The 18,257-nt window shown below is 42.4% G+C and overlaps 1 protein-coding gene across 1 annotated transcript in view; it reads right to left on the bottom strand.

The window, feature by feature from the left end:
- The window catches only part of ift74 (intraflagellar transport 74), a 64,728-nt gene that overhangs the window by 24,144 nt on the left and 22,327 nt on the right, over window positions 1-18,257 (bottom strand). The window contains exons 12-16 of the mRNA XM_036936755.2: window positions 17,106-17,146; window positions 16,937-17,016; window positions 9,682-9,735; window positions 6,643-6,740; window positions 4,435-4,561 (exon numbers count right to left, since the gene is read on the bottom strand). Of these exons, the coding sequence (XP_036792650.1) occupies window positions 4,435-4,561; window positions 6,643-6,740; window positions 9,682-9,735; window positions 16,937-17,016; window positions 17,106-17,146 (400 nt within the window). The remainder of the gene's footprint in view (window positions 1-4,434; window positions 4,562-6,642; window positions 6,741-9,681; window positions 9,736-16,936; window positions 17,017-17,105; window positions 17,147-18,257) is intronic.

Raw genomic sequence — 18,257 nt, 5'->3', positions numbered from 1 at the left:
CTACACCATCACAATAAATCCATGTAATATAGCCTCCACCTTCACAGTAAATCCATGTAATATAGCCTACACCTTCACAATGAATCCATGTAATATAGCCTCCACCGTTACAATAAATCCATGTAATATAGCCTCCACCTTCACAATAAATCCATGTAATATAGCCTCCACCTTCACAATGAATCCATGTAATATAGCCTCCACCTTCACAATAAATCCATGTAATATATTCTACACCTTCACAATAAATCCATGTAATATATTCTACACCTTCACAATAAATCCATGTAATATAGCCTCCACCTTCACAATGAATCCATGTAATATAGCCTCCACCTTCACAATAAATCCATGTAATATAGCCTCCACCTTCACAATGAATCCATGTAATATAGCCTCCACCTTCACAATGAATCCATGTAATATAGCCTCCACCTTCACAATGAATCCATGTAATATAGCCTACACCTTCACAATAAATCCATGTAATATAGCCTACACCATCACAATAAATCCATGTAATATAGCCTCCAACTTCACAATAAATCCATGTAATATAGTCTACACCTTCACAATAAATCCATGTAATATAGCCTCCACCTTCACAATAAATCAATTTAATATAGCCTCCACCATCACAATAAATCCATGTAATATAGTCTACACCATCACAATAAATCCATGTAATATAGCCTACACCATCACAATAAATCCATGTAATATAGCCTCCAACATCACAATAAATCCATGTAATATAGTCTACACCTTCACAATAAATCCATGTAATATAGCCTCCACCTTCACAATAAATCAATTTAATATAGCCTCCACCTTCACAATAAATCCATGTAATATAGCCTCCACCATCACAATGAATCCATGTAATATAGTCTACACCTTCACAATAAATCCATGTAATATAGCCTCCACCTTCACAATAAATCAATTTAATATAGCCTCCACCTTCACAATAAATCCATGTAATATAGCCTCCACCTTCACAATAAATCAATTTAATATAGCCTCCACCTTCACAATAAATCCATGTAATATAGCCTCCACCTTCACAATAAATCAATTTAATATAGCCTCCACCTTCACAATAAATCCATGTAATATAGCCTCCACCTTCACAATAAATCCATGTAATATAGCCTCCACCTTCACAATAAATCCATGTAATATAGCCTCCACCTTCACAATAAATCCATGTAATATAGCCTCCACCTTCACAATAAATCCATGTAATATAGCCTACACCATCACAATGAATCCATGTAATATAGCCTCCACCTTCACAATAAATCCATGTAATATAGCCTCCACCTTCACAATAAATCCATGTAATATAGCCTCCACCTTCACAATAAATCCATGTAATATAGCCTCCACCTTCACAATAAATCCATGTAATATAGCCTCCACCTTCACAATAAATCCATGTAATATAGTCTCCACCTTCACAATAAATCCATGTAATATAGTCTCCACCTTCACAATAAATCCATGTAATATAGTCTACACCATCACAATAAATCCATGTAATATAGCCTCCACCTTCACAATAAATCCATGTAATATAGCCTCCACCGTTACAGTATTACTCATCAGGGATGCAGCTGCGTGCTTCCTGATCCAATTCCGAGGTGCATATTGAAGATATTGGAAGAAACTGTCCACATTTACTTTTCCTCGGCCAACAAGATAAGTTCGGGCTAACGAACAGCAAAAGCACTAGCTTATGTCAATCTACTATCTATCCTCCAAAGTACAAAAGTTTATATTCTGTTCAAGGAATAAATATTCCAAACATAGTCTTGGACAGTTGTGGGATGTGATAGTGGTTATATTCATTTGGGATCTATCATCAAAACCATTTTTAATAGAGGCCATCACTCTGTTTTCTCACGCAATTAAATAGCCAATAGAAATGTTGCGCAATATGAGCTCTCATGAAGACGAGTCAAGGATGATATCACCTCCACCTTACCCGTCCCCCCTAGACCCACATCAATTAGCATTCCGCCCCAATAGGTCCACAGACGATGCAATCGCCATCACACTGCACACTGCCCTGTCCCATCTGGACAAGAGGAATATCTATGTAAGAATGCTGTTCATTGACTATAGCTCAACATTCAACACCATAGTACTGTACCCTTCCAAGCTCATCAATAAGCTTGAGGCCCTGGGTCTCCACCCCGCCCTGTGCAACTGGGTCCTGGACTTCCTGACGGGCCAACCCCAGGTGGTGAAGGTAGGAAACAACACCTCCACGTCGCTGATCCTGAACACGGGGGCCTCAAAAGGGTGCGTTCTCAGCCCCCTCCTGTACTCCTTGTTCACCCACGACTGCGTGGCCAAGAACGCCTCCAACTCAATCATCAAGTTTGCAGACGACACAACAGTAGTAGGCTTGATTACCAACAACAATGAGATGGCCTACAGGGAGGAGGTGAGGGCCCTCGGAGTGTGGTGTCAGGAAAATAACCTCACACTCAACGTCAACAAAACAAAGGAGGTGATCGTGGACTTCAGGAAACAGCAGAGGAAGCATCCCTCTATCCACATCGACAGGACAGCAGTGGAGAAGGGGGAGAGAGTGTTTTACAGTAGGGTGGACCCAGCTGATAGAGAGTTTTACAGTAGGCTGGACCCAGCTGAGAGAGAGTTTTACAGTAGGGTGGACACAGCTGAGAGAGTTTTACAGTAGGGTGGACCCAGCTGATAGAGAGTTTTACAGTAGGGTGGACACAGCTGAGAGAGAGAGTTTTACAGTAGGGTGGGCACAGCTGAGAGAGAGTTTTACAGTAGGGTGGACCCAGCTGAGAGAGAGTTTTACAGTAGGGTGGACCCAGCTGAGAGAGAGTTTTACAGTAGGGTGGACCCAGCTGAGAGTTTTACAGTAGGGTGGACCCAGCTGAGAGTTTTACAGTAGGGTGAACCCAGCTGAGAGAGAGTTTTACAGTAGGGTGAACCCAGCTGAGAGAGAGTTTAACAGTAGGGTGGACCCAGCTGAGAGTTTTACAGTAGGGTGAACCCAGCTGAGAGAGTTTTACAGTAGGGTGGACCCAGCTGAGAGTTTTACAGTAGGGTGAACCCAGCTGAGAGAGAGTTAAACAGTAGGGTGGACCCAGCTGAGAGTTTTACAGTAGGGTGAACCCAGCTGAGAGAGAGTTGTACAGTAGGGTGGACCCAGCTGAGAGTTTTACAGTAGGGTGAACCCAGCTGAGAGAGAGTTGTACAGTAGGGTGGACCCAGCTGAGAGTTTTACAGTAGGGTGAACCCAGCTGAGAGAGAGTTTTACAGTAGGGTGGACACAGCTGAGAGAGAGTTTTACAGTATGGTGGACCCAGTGGAGAGAGAGTTTTACAGTGGCTGTAAACAGACTATCATCACTGTGTGGGACTAACCTGATGCCCTTGGCTGTGTTGTGGTACTGTGCTGTGTTGTAATGTGTTGTGTACCAACCTGAAGACAAGCCCTTGGCTGTGTTGTGTACTAACCTGAAGACAGACCCTTGGCTGTGTTGTGGGACTGTACTAACCTGAAGATAGACCCTTGGCTGTGTTGTGGGACTGTACTAACCTGAAGACAGACCCTTGGCTGTGTTGTGGGACTGTGTTGTGTACTAACCTGAAGAGAGGCCCTTGGCTGTGTTGTGGAACTGTACTAACATGAAGACAGACCCTTGGCTGTGTTGTGGGACTGTACTAACCTGAAGACAGGCCCTTGGCTGTGTTGTGGGACTGTGTTGTGTACTAACCTGAAGAGAGGCCCTTGGCTGTGTTGTGGAACTGTACTAACCTGAAGACAGACCCTTGGCTGTGTTGTGGGACTGTACTAACCTGAAGACAGGCCCTTGGCTGTGTTGTGGGACTGTGTTGTGGGACTGTGTTGTGGGACTGTATTGTGTACTAACCTGAAGACAGGCCCTTGGCTGTGTTGTGGAACTGTACTAACCTGAAGACAGACCCTTGGCTGTGTTGTGGGACTGTGTTGTGGGACTGTACTAACCTGAAGACAGACCCTTGGCTGTGTTGTGGGACTGTGTTGTGGGACTGTGTTGTGGGACTGTACTAACCTGAAGACAGGCCCTTGGCTGTGTTGTGTACTAACCTGAAGACAGGCCTTTGGCTGTGTTGTGTACTAACCTGAAGACAGGCCCTTGGCTGTGTTGTGGTACTGTGTTGTGGGACTGTACTAACCTGAAGACAGACCCTTGGCTGTGTTGTGTACTAACCTGAAGACAGACCCTTGGCTGTGTTGTGGACCTGTGTTGTGGGACTGTGTTGTGGGACTGTACTAACCTGAAGACAGGCCCTTGGCTGTGTTGTGTACTAACCTGAAGACAGGCCTTTGGCTGTGTTGTGTACTAACCTGAAGACAGGCCCTTGGCTGTGTTGTGGTACTGTGTTGTGGGACTGTACTAACCTGAAGACAGACCCTTGGCTGTGTTCTGGGACTTGTGCATCTCCGTCTCCTTGAAGCTCAGGTCCTCCTGCATGGACTTGAGCTCACTGGCCGTCACCGACGAGATCTGGCGCATCCGGTTCATGTTCTGCATCAACACACACGAGACATCTCCTTTAAACGAGCTTCTTCACTTCAACAACCCTGCAGTATTGAAAAGGATTTATGAAAACCCTAGTATCTGATAGGAGTTAGGAGTTTCGTGTCTATTGAACTGTAGTTTAATGACTTAAAGCAGAACCTGTGTGAACGACATGACAGAGAACAGCTGGGGTACAGAAATAAACGGTTGATTCAGCTAACTCGTAATAAACAAACGAAGAAGAACGAAGGCAAAACAAGGCAACGTCCAAGCTGTGACCTGGGAGTATTTTAACACAGGCAAGTCCAAGTGTTGAACTTAGTGGCCGAGCTGTTTCGTTGAGAACAGCAGACAAGCACATGGCAGATGGGTAACATCAGTTGAACCTCTCACTCCCTCCACTAGAGTGTTCCAGTAGAGCTCTCTCTGTCTCTCTCTCCCTCCCTCCCCCTCTCTGTCCCCTTTTCTCTTTCTCCTCTCTGTTCCTCTTTCGTCTCTCCTCTGTTCCTCTCTCGTCTCTCTCTCTCTCTCGTCTCTCCTCTCTGTTCCTCTCTCTCTCGTCTCTCTCTCTCTCTCAAATTCTTTGTAGATCTGTGTAATCTGAGGGAAATATGTCTCTAATATGGTCATACATTGGGCAGGAGGTTAGGAAGTGCAGCTCAGTTTCCACCTCATTTTGTGGGCAGTGTGCACATAGCCTGTCTTCTCTTGAGAGTCAGGTCTGCCTACGACGATCTTTCTCAATAGCAAGGCTATGCTCACTGAGTCTGTACATAGTCAAAGCTTTCCTTAAGTTTGGGTTAGTCACAGTGGTCAGGTATTCTGCCACTGTGTACTCTCTGTTTAGGGCCAAATAGCATTCTAGTTTGCTCTGTTTTTTAGTCAATTCTTTCCAAAGAGTCAAGTAATTATCTTTTTGTTTTCTCATGATTTGGTTGAGTCTAATTGTGTTGCTGTCCTGGGGCTCTGTGGGGTCTATTTGTGTTTCTGAACAGAGCCCCAGGACCAGCTTGCTTTGGGGACTCTTCTCCAGGTTTATTTCCTCTGTAGGTGATGGCTTTGTTATGGAAGGTTTGGGAATCGCTTCCTCTTAGGTGGTTGTAGAATTTAACAGATCTTTTATGGATTTTGATAATTAGTCGGTATCGGCGGCGTGTTTATCCCATTTAGTGAATTCTTGATTGGTGAGTGAACCCCAGACCTCACAACCATAAAGGGCAATGGGTTTTATAACGGATAAAAGTATTTTTAGCCAGATCCTAATTGGTATGTCGAATTTTATGTTCCTTTGATGGAACGTTCACAGTTTTGTTGAAGAATTTCAGGTCAAGGTATGTATAGTTTTTTGTGTGCTCTAGGCCAATGGTGTCTAGATGGAATTTGTATTCGTGGTCCTGGGAATTTGACCTTTTTTAGGAACACCATTATTTTGGTCTTATTTACTGTCAGGGCCCAGGTCTGTCAGGGCCCAGGTCTGTCAGGGCCCAGTTCTGTCAGGACCCAGGTCTGTCAGGGCCCAGGTCTGTCAGGGCCCAGGTCTGTCAGAATCTGTGCAGAAGATCTAGGTGCTGCTGTAGGGCCTCCTTGGTCTCTCTCTCTCTCTCTCTCTCACACACGCACACACACTCTCTCTCTCTCACACACACACACTCTCACACACTCTCTCTCTCTCACTCACTCTGCTGGAGTGTTCCAGTAGAGCTACGATGATGGCCTGTGTCTGACGGTTTCTCTCTCTCTCTCTCTCTCTCTCTCTCTCTCTCTCTCTCTCTCTCTCTCTCTCTCTCTCTCTCTCTCTCTCTCTCTCTCTCTCTCTCTCTCTCTCTCTCTCTCTCTCTCTCTCTCTCTCTCTCTCTCTCTCTCTCTCTCTCTCTCTCTCTCTCTCTCTCTCTCTCTCTCTCTCTCTCTCTCTCTCTCTCAACTCTCAACTCTCACTCACTCAACTCTCACTCACTCAACTCTCACTCACTCAACTCTCACTCACACTCTCTCTCACTCACTCTGCTGGAGTGTTCCAGTAGAGCTACGATGATGGCCTGTGTCTGACGGTTTCACTCACTCACTCTCTCTCACTCTCTCTCACTCACTCTGCTGGAGTGTTCCAGTAGAGCTACGATGATGGCCTGTGTCTGACGGTTTTTCTCCACCTCTGTAGCTTTAGTCTCATCAAATGAATCCAGAAAACCTGTGGAAATATGAATCAATGCCAGATAAACGATCAGTATAGACTACAATACTGCTTACACATAGGATTTACACTATTTAGGCTGTAAAAATAAATCAAACGGGCAATGTTTCTATGACCCCCCCGCTTTATAAACAGGCCCATTTTGACAACATTCTTGCCTGAATACACCTTTCATTCCTCCCGGCACACCGGGGAGGACTGGTAGTAGTGGTGTGCAGGGTGGGCGTCGTCTATTTTAAGAAATACATTGAATATACACCATTAAAAATTATAGCCATTATCAATTGCTTTAGGCAGGTTCCTAAGAAACATTATAAGGATGAATAAAACGTGTTTCCAAAAAGGAAAATAATATTTAGAGTTTTAATCGGGCATGTTACAGGTCTGTGTAGCCGTGGTTACACCAGCCAATTGAAATCAATAGTTTGTTATTTTGTTAACGAAACAGACAAAGACACACCTATCCGATCACAGTCAACACAGATACAGTGGGGCAAAAAAAGTATTTAGTCAGCCACCAATTGTGCAAGTTCTCCCACTTAAAAAGATGAGAGAGGCTTGTCATTTTCATCATAGGTACACTTCAACTATGACAGACAAAATGAGAATAAAAATCCAGAAAATCACATTGTAGGATTTTTTATGAATTGATTTGCATATTATGGTGGAAAATAAGTATTTGGTCAATAACAAAAGTTTATCTCAATACTTTGTTATATACCCTTTGTTGGCAATGACAGAGGTCAACAGATATTTTTAAGTGGGAGAACTTGCACAATTGGTGGCTGACTAAATACCTTTTTGTCCCACTGTATCTTTTCTAATAAGAATATAATGGGATATAACAGAACTTGTCACGGGAACGTGTGATACCGCTGACATATTAAAAGTGATATTTAGAAACAGTCTGTGCTGTTTTCATCCACGTTTCATCTCTTTCCTATTATCATTTTTTTGTCATTTTACCCCTTTTTTCACCACAATTTCATGGTATCCAATCGGTAGTTACAGTCTTGTCCCATCGCAGTAACTCCCGTACAGACTCGGGAGAGGCAAAAGTTGAGAGACATGCGTCCTCCGAAACACGACCCTGCCAAGCCGCACTGCTTTTTGACACACTGCCCGCTTAACCCGGAACCGGGTCAGCTTGCAGGCGCCCGGCTCACCACAAGGAGTCGCCAGAGAGCGATGAGACAAGGAAATCCTGTCCGGCCAAACCCTCCCCTAACCCGGACGATCACTCGACCAATTGTGCACTACCTCATGGGTCTCCCGGGTTACGGCCGGGACCAAACCCGGGTCTATAATAATGCCTCAAGCACTGCGAAGCAGTGGCTTAGACAGCTACGTCACTCGGGAGGCCCAATTTCCTCTCTTTCCTACCCTCACTCCACTTTGTTAGGGAGCAGGAGTAGCAGGAGTACCTTCATCATGACACCCATAGAAAATAATAGCAGTCCTATTTTCAAAAGCATGTGAGTCTGGTGTTCATATTTCAACCTCCATGGGCTTCTGGAGTTGCCTCCACATGATCGAGCAAAATAATAGGCCTACTCTTAGGCTACATTATAGCATGTAGCATTTAGGCTACATTATAGCATGTAGCATTTAGGCCACATTATAGCATGTAGCATTTAGGCTACATTATAGCATGTAGCATTTAGGCTACATTATAGCATGTAGCATTTAGGCTCCAGGAAAAACATCAGGGACAGACTGATATTCTGCAAAAGGTACAGGGATTGGACTTCTGAGGACTTGGGTAAAGTCATTTTCTCTGATGAATCCCCTTTCCGATTGTTTGGGGCATCTGGAAAAAAGCTTGTACGGAGAAGACTACCATCAGTCCTGTGTCATGCCAACAATAAAGCATCCCGAGACCATTCATGTGTGGGGTTGCTACTCAGCCAAGGGAGTGGGCTCACTCACAATTTTGCCTAAGAACACAGCCATGAATATAGAATGGTACCAACCATCCTCTGAGAGCAACTTCTCCCAACCATCCAGGAACAGTTTGGTGACGAACAATGCGTTTTCCAGCATGATGGAGCACCTTGCCATAAGGCAAAAGTGATAACTAAGTGGCTCGGGGAACAAAACATCGATATTTTGGGTCCATGGACAGGAAACTCCCGAGACGTTAATTTATTGAGAACTTGTGGTCAATCCTCAAGAGACTGGTGGACAAACAAAAACCCACAAATTCTGACCAACTCCAAGCATTGATTATGCAAGAATCAGTTGCCATCAGTCAGGATGTGGTCCAGAAGTTAATTGACAGCATGCCAGGGCAGATTGCAGAGGTCTTGAAAAAGAAGGGTCAACACTGCAAATATTGACTCTGCATCAACTTAATGTAATTGTCAATAAAAGCCTTTGACACTTATGAAATGCTTGTAATTATACTTCAGTATTCCATAGTAACATCTGACAAAAATATCTAAAGACACCGAAGCAGAAAACTTTGTGGAAATTAATATTTGTGACATTCTCAAAACTTTTGGCCACGACTGCACATTATGCCCTGAATCTATTCTAACACGCTCAGAAATCTACTCCTTTTATTCTCTGTTCCCAACACACTGACACACTAGACAACTACAACATTTTCCAACAAGATAGAACTGCCAAAGGGGGCGGAGTTGCAATCTACTGCAGAGAGAGCCTGCAGAAAATGTGTGCTGCCTAGCAACCATCAAGAGTTTAAGAGAGTAGAGCGTGCTAATGTCGCCTCGGCCTTATGGCTACGTTACATACTAAGTCGTTTTGGCGGAAATAAAGGTTTTGTCTTTGATACCGGGAATAACTTTCAGATATAAAGAAAAGGACGAAAAAAGTTGTCAGGGAAAACGTCTTAGACTGAAAGGGATACAAGATATGTAACTTCCTACAACCTACGCAGGAATGGTTCACAGAAAGTATGTAATGGTCAACTCACTGTCCATAGTCTCATCTCTCTTCTTTAGTTCTTTGTACTTCTGGTTTCGTTCACCTGTAGGACAAAAAGTGAGTTGTTACTTGGGTATTTAGTCTAACCGCTCTTAGAATTAGAGGTGACTTGAGGAACCCTGGAGATCTGCGAGGAACCATTGTTAGTCAATGGTTCATACATGCACCTTTGGTTAGTGGAGAGGTTCTGGGAGGACCTTTAATGGATCAATATAGCAACAGGTTCATGGAGGAACCCTGGAGGGATTTGATTTTTTAGGATCCCCGTTAGCCGACGCCAATGGTGACAGCTAGTCTTACTGGGACACATAACGAACAAAAACATTACAGACAAAATACTTTACAATTTACATACATTTAAACAACATGTAGTGTGTGTGAGTGTGCTTCTATCAGTGGGGTGGGGGCGTGGCTTAGTAGGGGCGTGGCTTAGTAGTTTACATACATTTAAACAACATGTAGTGTGTGTGAGTGTGCTTCTATCAGTGGAGTGGGGGCGTGGCTTAGTAGGGGCGTGGCTTAGTAGTTTACATACATTTAAACAACATGTAGTGTGTGTGAGTGTGCTTCTATCAGTGGGGTGGGGGCATGGCTTAGTAGGGGCGTGGCTTAGTAGTTTACATACATTTAAACAACATGTAGTGTGTGTGAGTGTGCTTCTATCAGTGGGGTGGGGGCGTGGCTTAGTAGGGGCGTGGCTTAGTAGTTTACATACATTTAAACAACATGTAGTGTGTGTGTGTGCTTCCATCAGTGGAGTGGGGGCGTGGCTTAGTAGGGGCATGGCTTAGTAGTTTACATACATTTAAACAACATGTAGTGTGTGTGAGTGTGCTTCTATCAGTGGAGTGGGGGCGTGGCTTAGTAGGGGCGTGGCTTTAATCAATATATTTTTTCGGCCACCTGTTACAGTAAATGTCCTTCCTCTTCATCAGTTCTGTTGTATTGTCATCACGTTAAATTAAACACTGACAGTTTCATAGCGTCAATGAGGCTAACAGAGGTCTATGAGTTCCTCAAGAACCTATGCAAATCCTAAAGCTAGAATAGTTACCAATTTATTACTATATGTAATGAGGAATGTTAATATTAATAATATTACATTAAAATATGTCATATGCATAAATATTAAAGGAAAACTTCAATGTAAGATGTACAAACTTAACATGATGAACAGGAATTCGTTTTATGCTAACGAGTTTGCCAAAAAATACATTTGAACGCCACGCCTTCAATCTGATAGGCTGCCAAAACTGTAATATATTATTAAAAAAGGTTCAAAATAGAACCCCTAGCATTCCAAAAAGGTTCCAGTTTGAACCTTTACACAGGGGTTCCTCTAGGACCTTCTTTTAACTGGAGAGACTCCGGCGTTGTGGCAACCCAAAAAGGTTCCAGTTTGAACCTTTACAGGGGTTCCTCTAGGACCTTCTTTTAACTGGAGAGACTCCGGCGTTGTGGCAACCCAAAAAGGTTCCAGTTTGAACCTTTACAGGGGTTCCTCTAGGACCTTCTTTTAACTGGAGAGACTCCGGCGTTGTGGCAACCCAAAAAGGTTCCAGTTTGAACCTTTACAGGGGTTCCTCTAGGACCTTCTTTTAACTGGAAAGATTCTGGCGGTGTGGCAACCCAAAAAGCTTCCAGGCACCTTTACTTCTAAGACTGTAGAGTCTATATAAAGTAAAGTGGAAGTAGTTAGTTCCAAACTAATGCTACTGGAAGGATGGCCTAGTCTAGTTGAGGAGTTTGGTGGAGAACAAGAGGGACACAGTAGGCCTCTTACCGTCTGGTCATGACGAGTCAGAGGATATGAGCCAGAGATGAGGACAGGAAACAGTCAGAGGATATGAGACAGAGATGAGGACAGGAAACAGTCAGAGGATATGAGACAGAGATGAGGACAGGAAACAGTCAGAGGATATGAGACAGAGATGAGGACAGGAAACAGTCAGAGGATATGAGACAGAGATGAGGACAGGAAACAGTCAGAGGATATGAGACAGAGATGAGGACAGGAAACAGTCAGAGGATATGAGACAGAGATGAGGACAGGAAACAGTCAGAGGATATGAGACAGAGATGAGGACAGGAAACAGTCAGAGGATATGAGACAGAGATGAGGACAGGAAACAGTCAGAGGATATGAGACAGAGATGAGGACAGGAAACAGTTTGATCAAAAGCATTGATTGAAGTAAAGAAGTCTGATAGAACAACATGATGCAGTGTATATTAGGACAGAGTGAACAACAAGCATATTTATGTTTCTCCTTCCTCCAAGTATTGAGAGCTACAGTATGCATGCATCCCAAATGGCACCCTATTCCCCATATAGTGCACTTTTACCAGGGCCCGGTGGCAATAGGGAATATGATGATCATGATGGCCCAATAACATCTGATAAATATGAGTATGTGACCAATAACATCTGTTAAATATGAGTATGGACCAATAACATCTGATAAATATGAGTATGTGACCCATAACATCTGCTATCTGATAAATATGAGTATGTGACCAATAACATCTGATAAATATGGGTATGTGACCCAATAACATCTGTTAAATATGAGTATGGACCAATAACATCTGTTAAATATGGGTATGGACCAATAACATCTGCTAAATATGGGTATGGACCAATAACATCTGTTAAATATGAGTATGGACCAATAACATCTGTTAAATATGAGTATGGACCAATAACATCTGTTAAATATGGACCAATAACATCTGTTAAATATGAGTATGGACCAATAACATCTGCTAAATATGAGTATGGACCAATAACATCTGCTAAATATGAGTATGGACCAATAACATCTGCTATCTGCTAAATATGAGTATGGACCAATAACATCTGCTAAATATGAGTATGGACCAATAACATCTGTTAAATATGAGTATGGACCAATAACATCTGCTAAATATGAGTATGGACCAATAACATCTGCTAAATATGAGTATGGACCAATAACATCTGCTAAATATGAGTATGGACCAATAACATCTGCTAAATATGAGAATGGACCAATAACATCTGTTAAATATGAGTATGGACCAATAACATCTGATAAATATGAGTATGGACCCAATAACATCTGATAAATATGTGTATGGACCAATAACATCTGCTAAATATGTGTATGGACCAATAACATCTGTTAAATATGGACCAATAACATCTGTTAAATATGTGTATGGACCCAATAACATCTGCTAAATATGAGTATGGACCAATAACATCTGCTAAATATGAGTATGGACCCAATAACATCTGTTAAATATGTGTATGGACCAATAACATCTGCTAAATATGAGTATGGACCAATAACATCTGCTATCTGCTAAATATGAGTATGGACCAATAACATCTGCTAAATATGAGTATGGACCAATAACATCTGCTATCTGCTAAATATGAGTATGGACCAATAACCTCTGTTAAATATGAGTATGTGACCCAATAACATCTGTTAAATATGAGTATGGACCCAATAACATCTGTTAAATATGTGTATGGACCAATAACATCTGCTAAATATGAGTATGGACCAATAACATCTGCTATCTGCTAAATATGAGTATGGACCAATAACATCTGCTAAATATGAGTATGGACCAATAACATCTGTTAAATATGAGTATGGACCAATAACATCTGTTAAATATGAGTATGGACCAATAACATCTGATAAATATGAGTATGGACCAATAACATCTGTTAAATATGAGTATGGACCAATAACATCTGTTAAATATGAGTATGGACCAATAACATCTGTTAAATATGAGTATGGACCAATAACATCTGTTAAATATGAGTATGGACCAATAACATCTGATAAATATGAGTATGGACCAATAACATCTGATAAATATGAGTATGGACCAATAACATCTGCTATCTGCTAAATATGAGTATGGACCAATAACATCTGCTAAATATGAGTATGGACCAATAACATCTGTTAAATATGAGTATGGACCAATAACATCTGCTAAATATGAGTATGGACCAATAACATCTGCTAAATATGAGTATGGACCAATAACATCTGCTAAATATGAGTATGGACCAATAACATCTGCTAAATATGAGAATGGACCAATAACATCTGTTAAATATGAGTATGTGACCCAATAACATCTGATAAATATGTGTATGGACCAATAACATCTGCTAAATATGTGTATGGACCAATAACATCTGTTAAATATGGACCAATAACATCTGTTAAATATGTGTATGGACCCAATAACATCTGCTAAATATGAGTATGGACCAATAACATCTGCTAAATATGAGTATGGACCCAATAACATCTGTTAAATATGTGTATGGACCAATAACATCTGCTAAATATGAGTATGGACCAATAACATCTGCTATCTGCTAAATATGAGTATGGACCAATAACATCTGCTAAATATGAGTATGGACCAATAACATCTGCTATCTGCTAAATATGAGTATGGACCAATAACCTCTGTTAAATATGAGTATGTGACCCAATAACATCTGTTAAATATGAGTATGGACCCAATAACATCTGTTAAATATGTGTATGGACCAATAACATCTGCTAAATATGAGTATGGACCAATAACATCTGCTATCTGCTAAATATGAGTATGGACCAATAACATCTGCTAAATATGAGTATGGACCAATAACATCTGTTAAATATGAGTATGGACCAATAACATCTGTTAAATATGAGTATGGACCAATAACATCTGATAAATATGAGTATGGACCAATAACATCTGTTAAATATGAGTATGGACCAATAACATCTGTTAAATATGAGTATGGACCCAATAACATCTGTTAAATATGTGTATGGACCAATAACATCTGCTAAATATGAGTATGGACCAATAACATCTGTTAAATATGAGTATGGACCAATAACATCTGTTAAATATGAGTATGGACCAATAACATCTGTTAAATATGAGTATGGACCAATAACATCTGCTAAATATGAGTATGGACCAATAACATCTGCTAAATATGAGTATGGACCAATAACATCTGCTATCTGCTAAATATGAGTATGGACCAATAACATCTGCTAAATATGAGTATGGACCAATAACATCTGTTAAATATGAGTATGGACCAATAACATCTGCTAAATATGAGTATGGACCAATAACATCTGCTAAATATGAGTATGGACCAATAACATCTGTTAAATATGAGTATGGACCAATAACATCTGCTAAATATGAGTATGGACCAATAACATCTGCTAAATATGAGTATGGACCAATAACATCTGCTATCTGCTAAATATGAGTATGGACCAATAACATCTGCTAAATATGAGTATGGACCAATAACATCTGTTAAATATGAGTATGGACCAATAACATCTGTTAAATATGAGTATGGACCAATAACATCTGCTAAATATGAGTATGGACCAATAACATCTGTTAAATGTGAGTATGGACCAATAACATCTGTTAAATATGAGTATGTGACCAATAACATCTGCTAAATATGAGTATGGACCAATAACATCTGTTAAATATGAGTATGTGACCCAATAACATCTGATAAATATGAGTATGGACCAATAACATCTGCTATCTGCTAAATATGAGTATGGACCAATAACATCTGATAAATATGAGTATGGACCAATAACATCTGATAAATATGAGTATGGACCAATAACATCTGCTATCTGCTAAATATGAGTATGGACCAATAACATCTGCTAAATATGAGTATGGACCAATAACATCTGTTAAATATGAGTATGGACCAATAACATCTGCTAAATATGAGTATGGACCAATAACATCTGTTAAATATGAGTATGGACCAATAACATCTGCTAAATATGAGTATGGACCAATAACATCTTCTAAATATGAGTATGGACCAATAACATCTGTTAAATATGAGTATGGACCAATAACATCTGCTATCTGCTAAATATGAGTATGGACCAATAACATCTGTTAAATATGAGTATGGACCAATAACATCTGCTATCTGCTAAATATGAGTATGGACCAATAACATCTGTTAAATATGAGTATGGACCAATAACATCTGCTATCTGCTAAATATGAGTATGGACCAATAACATCTGCTATCTGCTAAATATGAGTATGGACCAATAACATCTGTTAAATATGAGTATGGACCAATAACATCTGCTAAATATGAGTATGGACCAATAACATCTGCTAAATATGAGTATGGACCAATAACATCTGTTAAATATGAGTATGGACCAATAACATTGCTAAATATGAGTATGGACCAATAACATCTGCTAAATATGAGTATGGACCAATAACATTGCTAAATATGAGTATGGACCAATAACATCTTCTAAATATGAGTATGGACCAATAACATCTGCTAAATATGAGTATGGACCAATAACATCTTCTAAATATGAGTATGGACCAATAACATCTGATGTGAAGTGTAATTTGGGTCATTCAGGCTCTCCTTCATTAAGTGTCCCCGGTGTGGGACTTCAAAACACCTCTACCATGGACCACCAGCCATGTTGACTTCCCCTCTGGAGTCTAACAATACAATACACATCCCCATGAAGACCAGAGCAGCAGACAGGCGTCTTACAGAGAGGCGTCTACAGGATGCCCGAGTCCCAAATGGCACCCTACGTCAGTGCACTAGGTAGGGAATAAGGTGCACTAGGAAGGGAATAGGGATCCACTAGGAAGGGAATAGAGTGACATTTGGGATGTCAGGACAGGATGCTGTAATCTATGCAGGCAAGGCGGAGCGGAGAGAGTTGTCTTGGACGGTATCCAGAGGCCTTAATGGATTTATATCCAATTCACTGAACTGTTACTGAACACATCTACAGGACAATAACACATCACCACCCTCATTGGGCCAAGTGCCCAAAACTCTCCCATCCCCAGCCCACTCCCCATCCACTCCACCCCCCCCCTCCACCACCCTCATTGGGCCAAGTGCCCAAAACTCTCCCATCCCAGCCCACTCCCCATCCACTCCACCCCCCCCCCCCCCTCCACCACCCTCATTGGGCCAAGTGCCCAAAACTCTCCCATCCCCAGCCCACTCCACCCCAGTGCAAAGCTCTTGTACGAGACTGTGAATGTTCTAAAAATATAAAAAATAAAATGTCCAAAACTCATCATCTCATTGTTCTACGGGACTATGAAACCCGTCAGATATAACATCTACGACCCCAGTGGAGAGATCTAATCAGTCCGTACCTTGGTGTTCCTCCATGTTATTGTCGAGCTGTCGGATCTCCTCGTTGATCAGGCTCATCTTCTCACGCATCTCAGTCAACCTGTTATAAACGTCACAGAGTTAATAAAACAGGAATATCACTTTGGTTGGCTAGGATAAGACTTTAAAATGATCACAGAAACTACGTACTGTCTTTCCATGCTTGCTGTTTCCTGGTTGTCTTCTTTTACCTTGGGAGAGCAAAACAAAGCGTCGTTTTGAAGCATAACACACAGATTCAACTCACTAAACCTTAAAATATACACCTCTTTACCAAACTTCTCCACTCCCTCATCCCCCCCCCAAAAAAATGACATCGACGATTGTGACATCAGAGCAGTATTTAATAAGAATTTGGTGGGGTGCCCCCCCATGAGACATCCCCCAGAGAGTGAGGTCACGGCCTGGGTTACCATTGTACAGCACCCCTGGAAACATTGAGGTTAAGTGTCTTGCTCAATGGCATAACGGCAGCTTTTTGACCTTGTCGGCTCCATGACTGGAGCCAGCAGCCTTCCGGTTACTGGCCCAAAGCTCTAACCTCGAGGCTACCTGCCGCAGCCTTCCGGTTACTGGCCCAACGCTCTAACCTCGAGGCCACCTGCCGCAGCCTTCCGGTTACTGGCCCAACGCTCTAACCTCGAGGCCACCTGCCGCAGCCTTCCGGTTACTGGCCCAAAGCTCTAACCTCGAGGCTACCTGCCGCAGCCTTCCGGTTACTGGCCCAACGCTCTAACCTCGAGGCTACCTGCCTCAGCCTTCCGGTTACTGGCCCAAAGCTCTAACCTCGAGGCTACCTGCCGCAGCCTTCCGGTTACTGGCCCAAAGCTCTAACCTCGAGGCCACCTGCCGCAGCCTTCCGGTTACAGGCCCAAAGCTCTAACCTCGAGGCTACCTGCCGTAGCCTTCCGGTTACTGGCCCAACGCTCTAACCTCGAGGCTATCTGCCGCAGCCTTCCGGTTACTGGCCCAAAGCTCTAACCTTGAGGCTACCTGCCTCAGCCTTCCGGTTACTGGCCCAACGCTCTAACCTCGAGGCTACCTGCCGCAGCCTTCCGGTTACTGGCCCAACGCTCTAACCTCGAGGCTACCTGCCGCAGCCTTCCGGTTACTGGCCCAAAGCTCTAACCTCGAGGCTACCTGCCGCAGCCTTCCGGTTACTGGCCCAACGCTCTAACCTCGAGGCTACCTGCCGCAGCCTTCCGGTTACTGGCCCAAAGCTCTAACCTCGAGGCTACCTGCCGCAGCCTTCCGGTTACTGGCCCAACGCTCTAACCTCGAGGCCACCTGCCTCAGCCTTCC

The sequence above is a fragment of the Oncorhynchus mykiss genome, chromosome 12, assembly GCF_057628025.1.
Source record: "Oncorhynchus mykiss isolate SJ-2025 chromosome 12, ASM5762802v1, whole genome shotgun sequence".
Lineage (NCBI taxonomy): Eukaryota > Metazoa > Chordata > Actinopteri > Salmoniformes > Salmonidae > Oncorhynchus > Oncorhynchus mykiss.
This window is presented reverse-complemented; position numbering and strand designations above follow the sequence as displayed.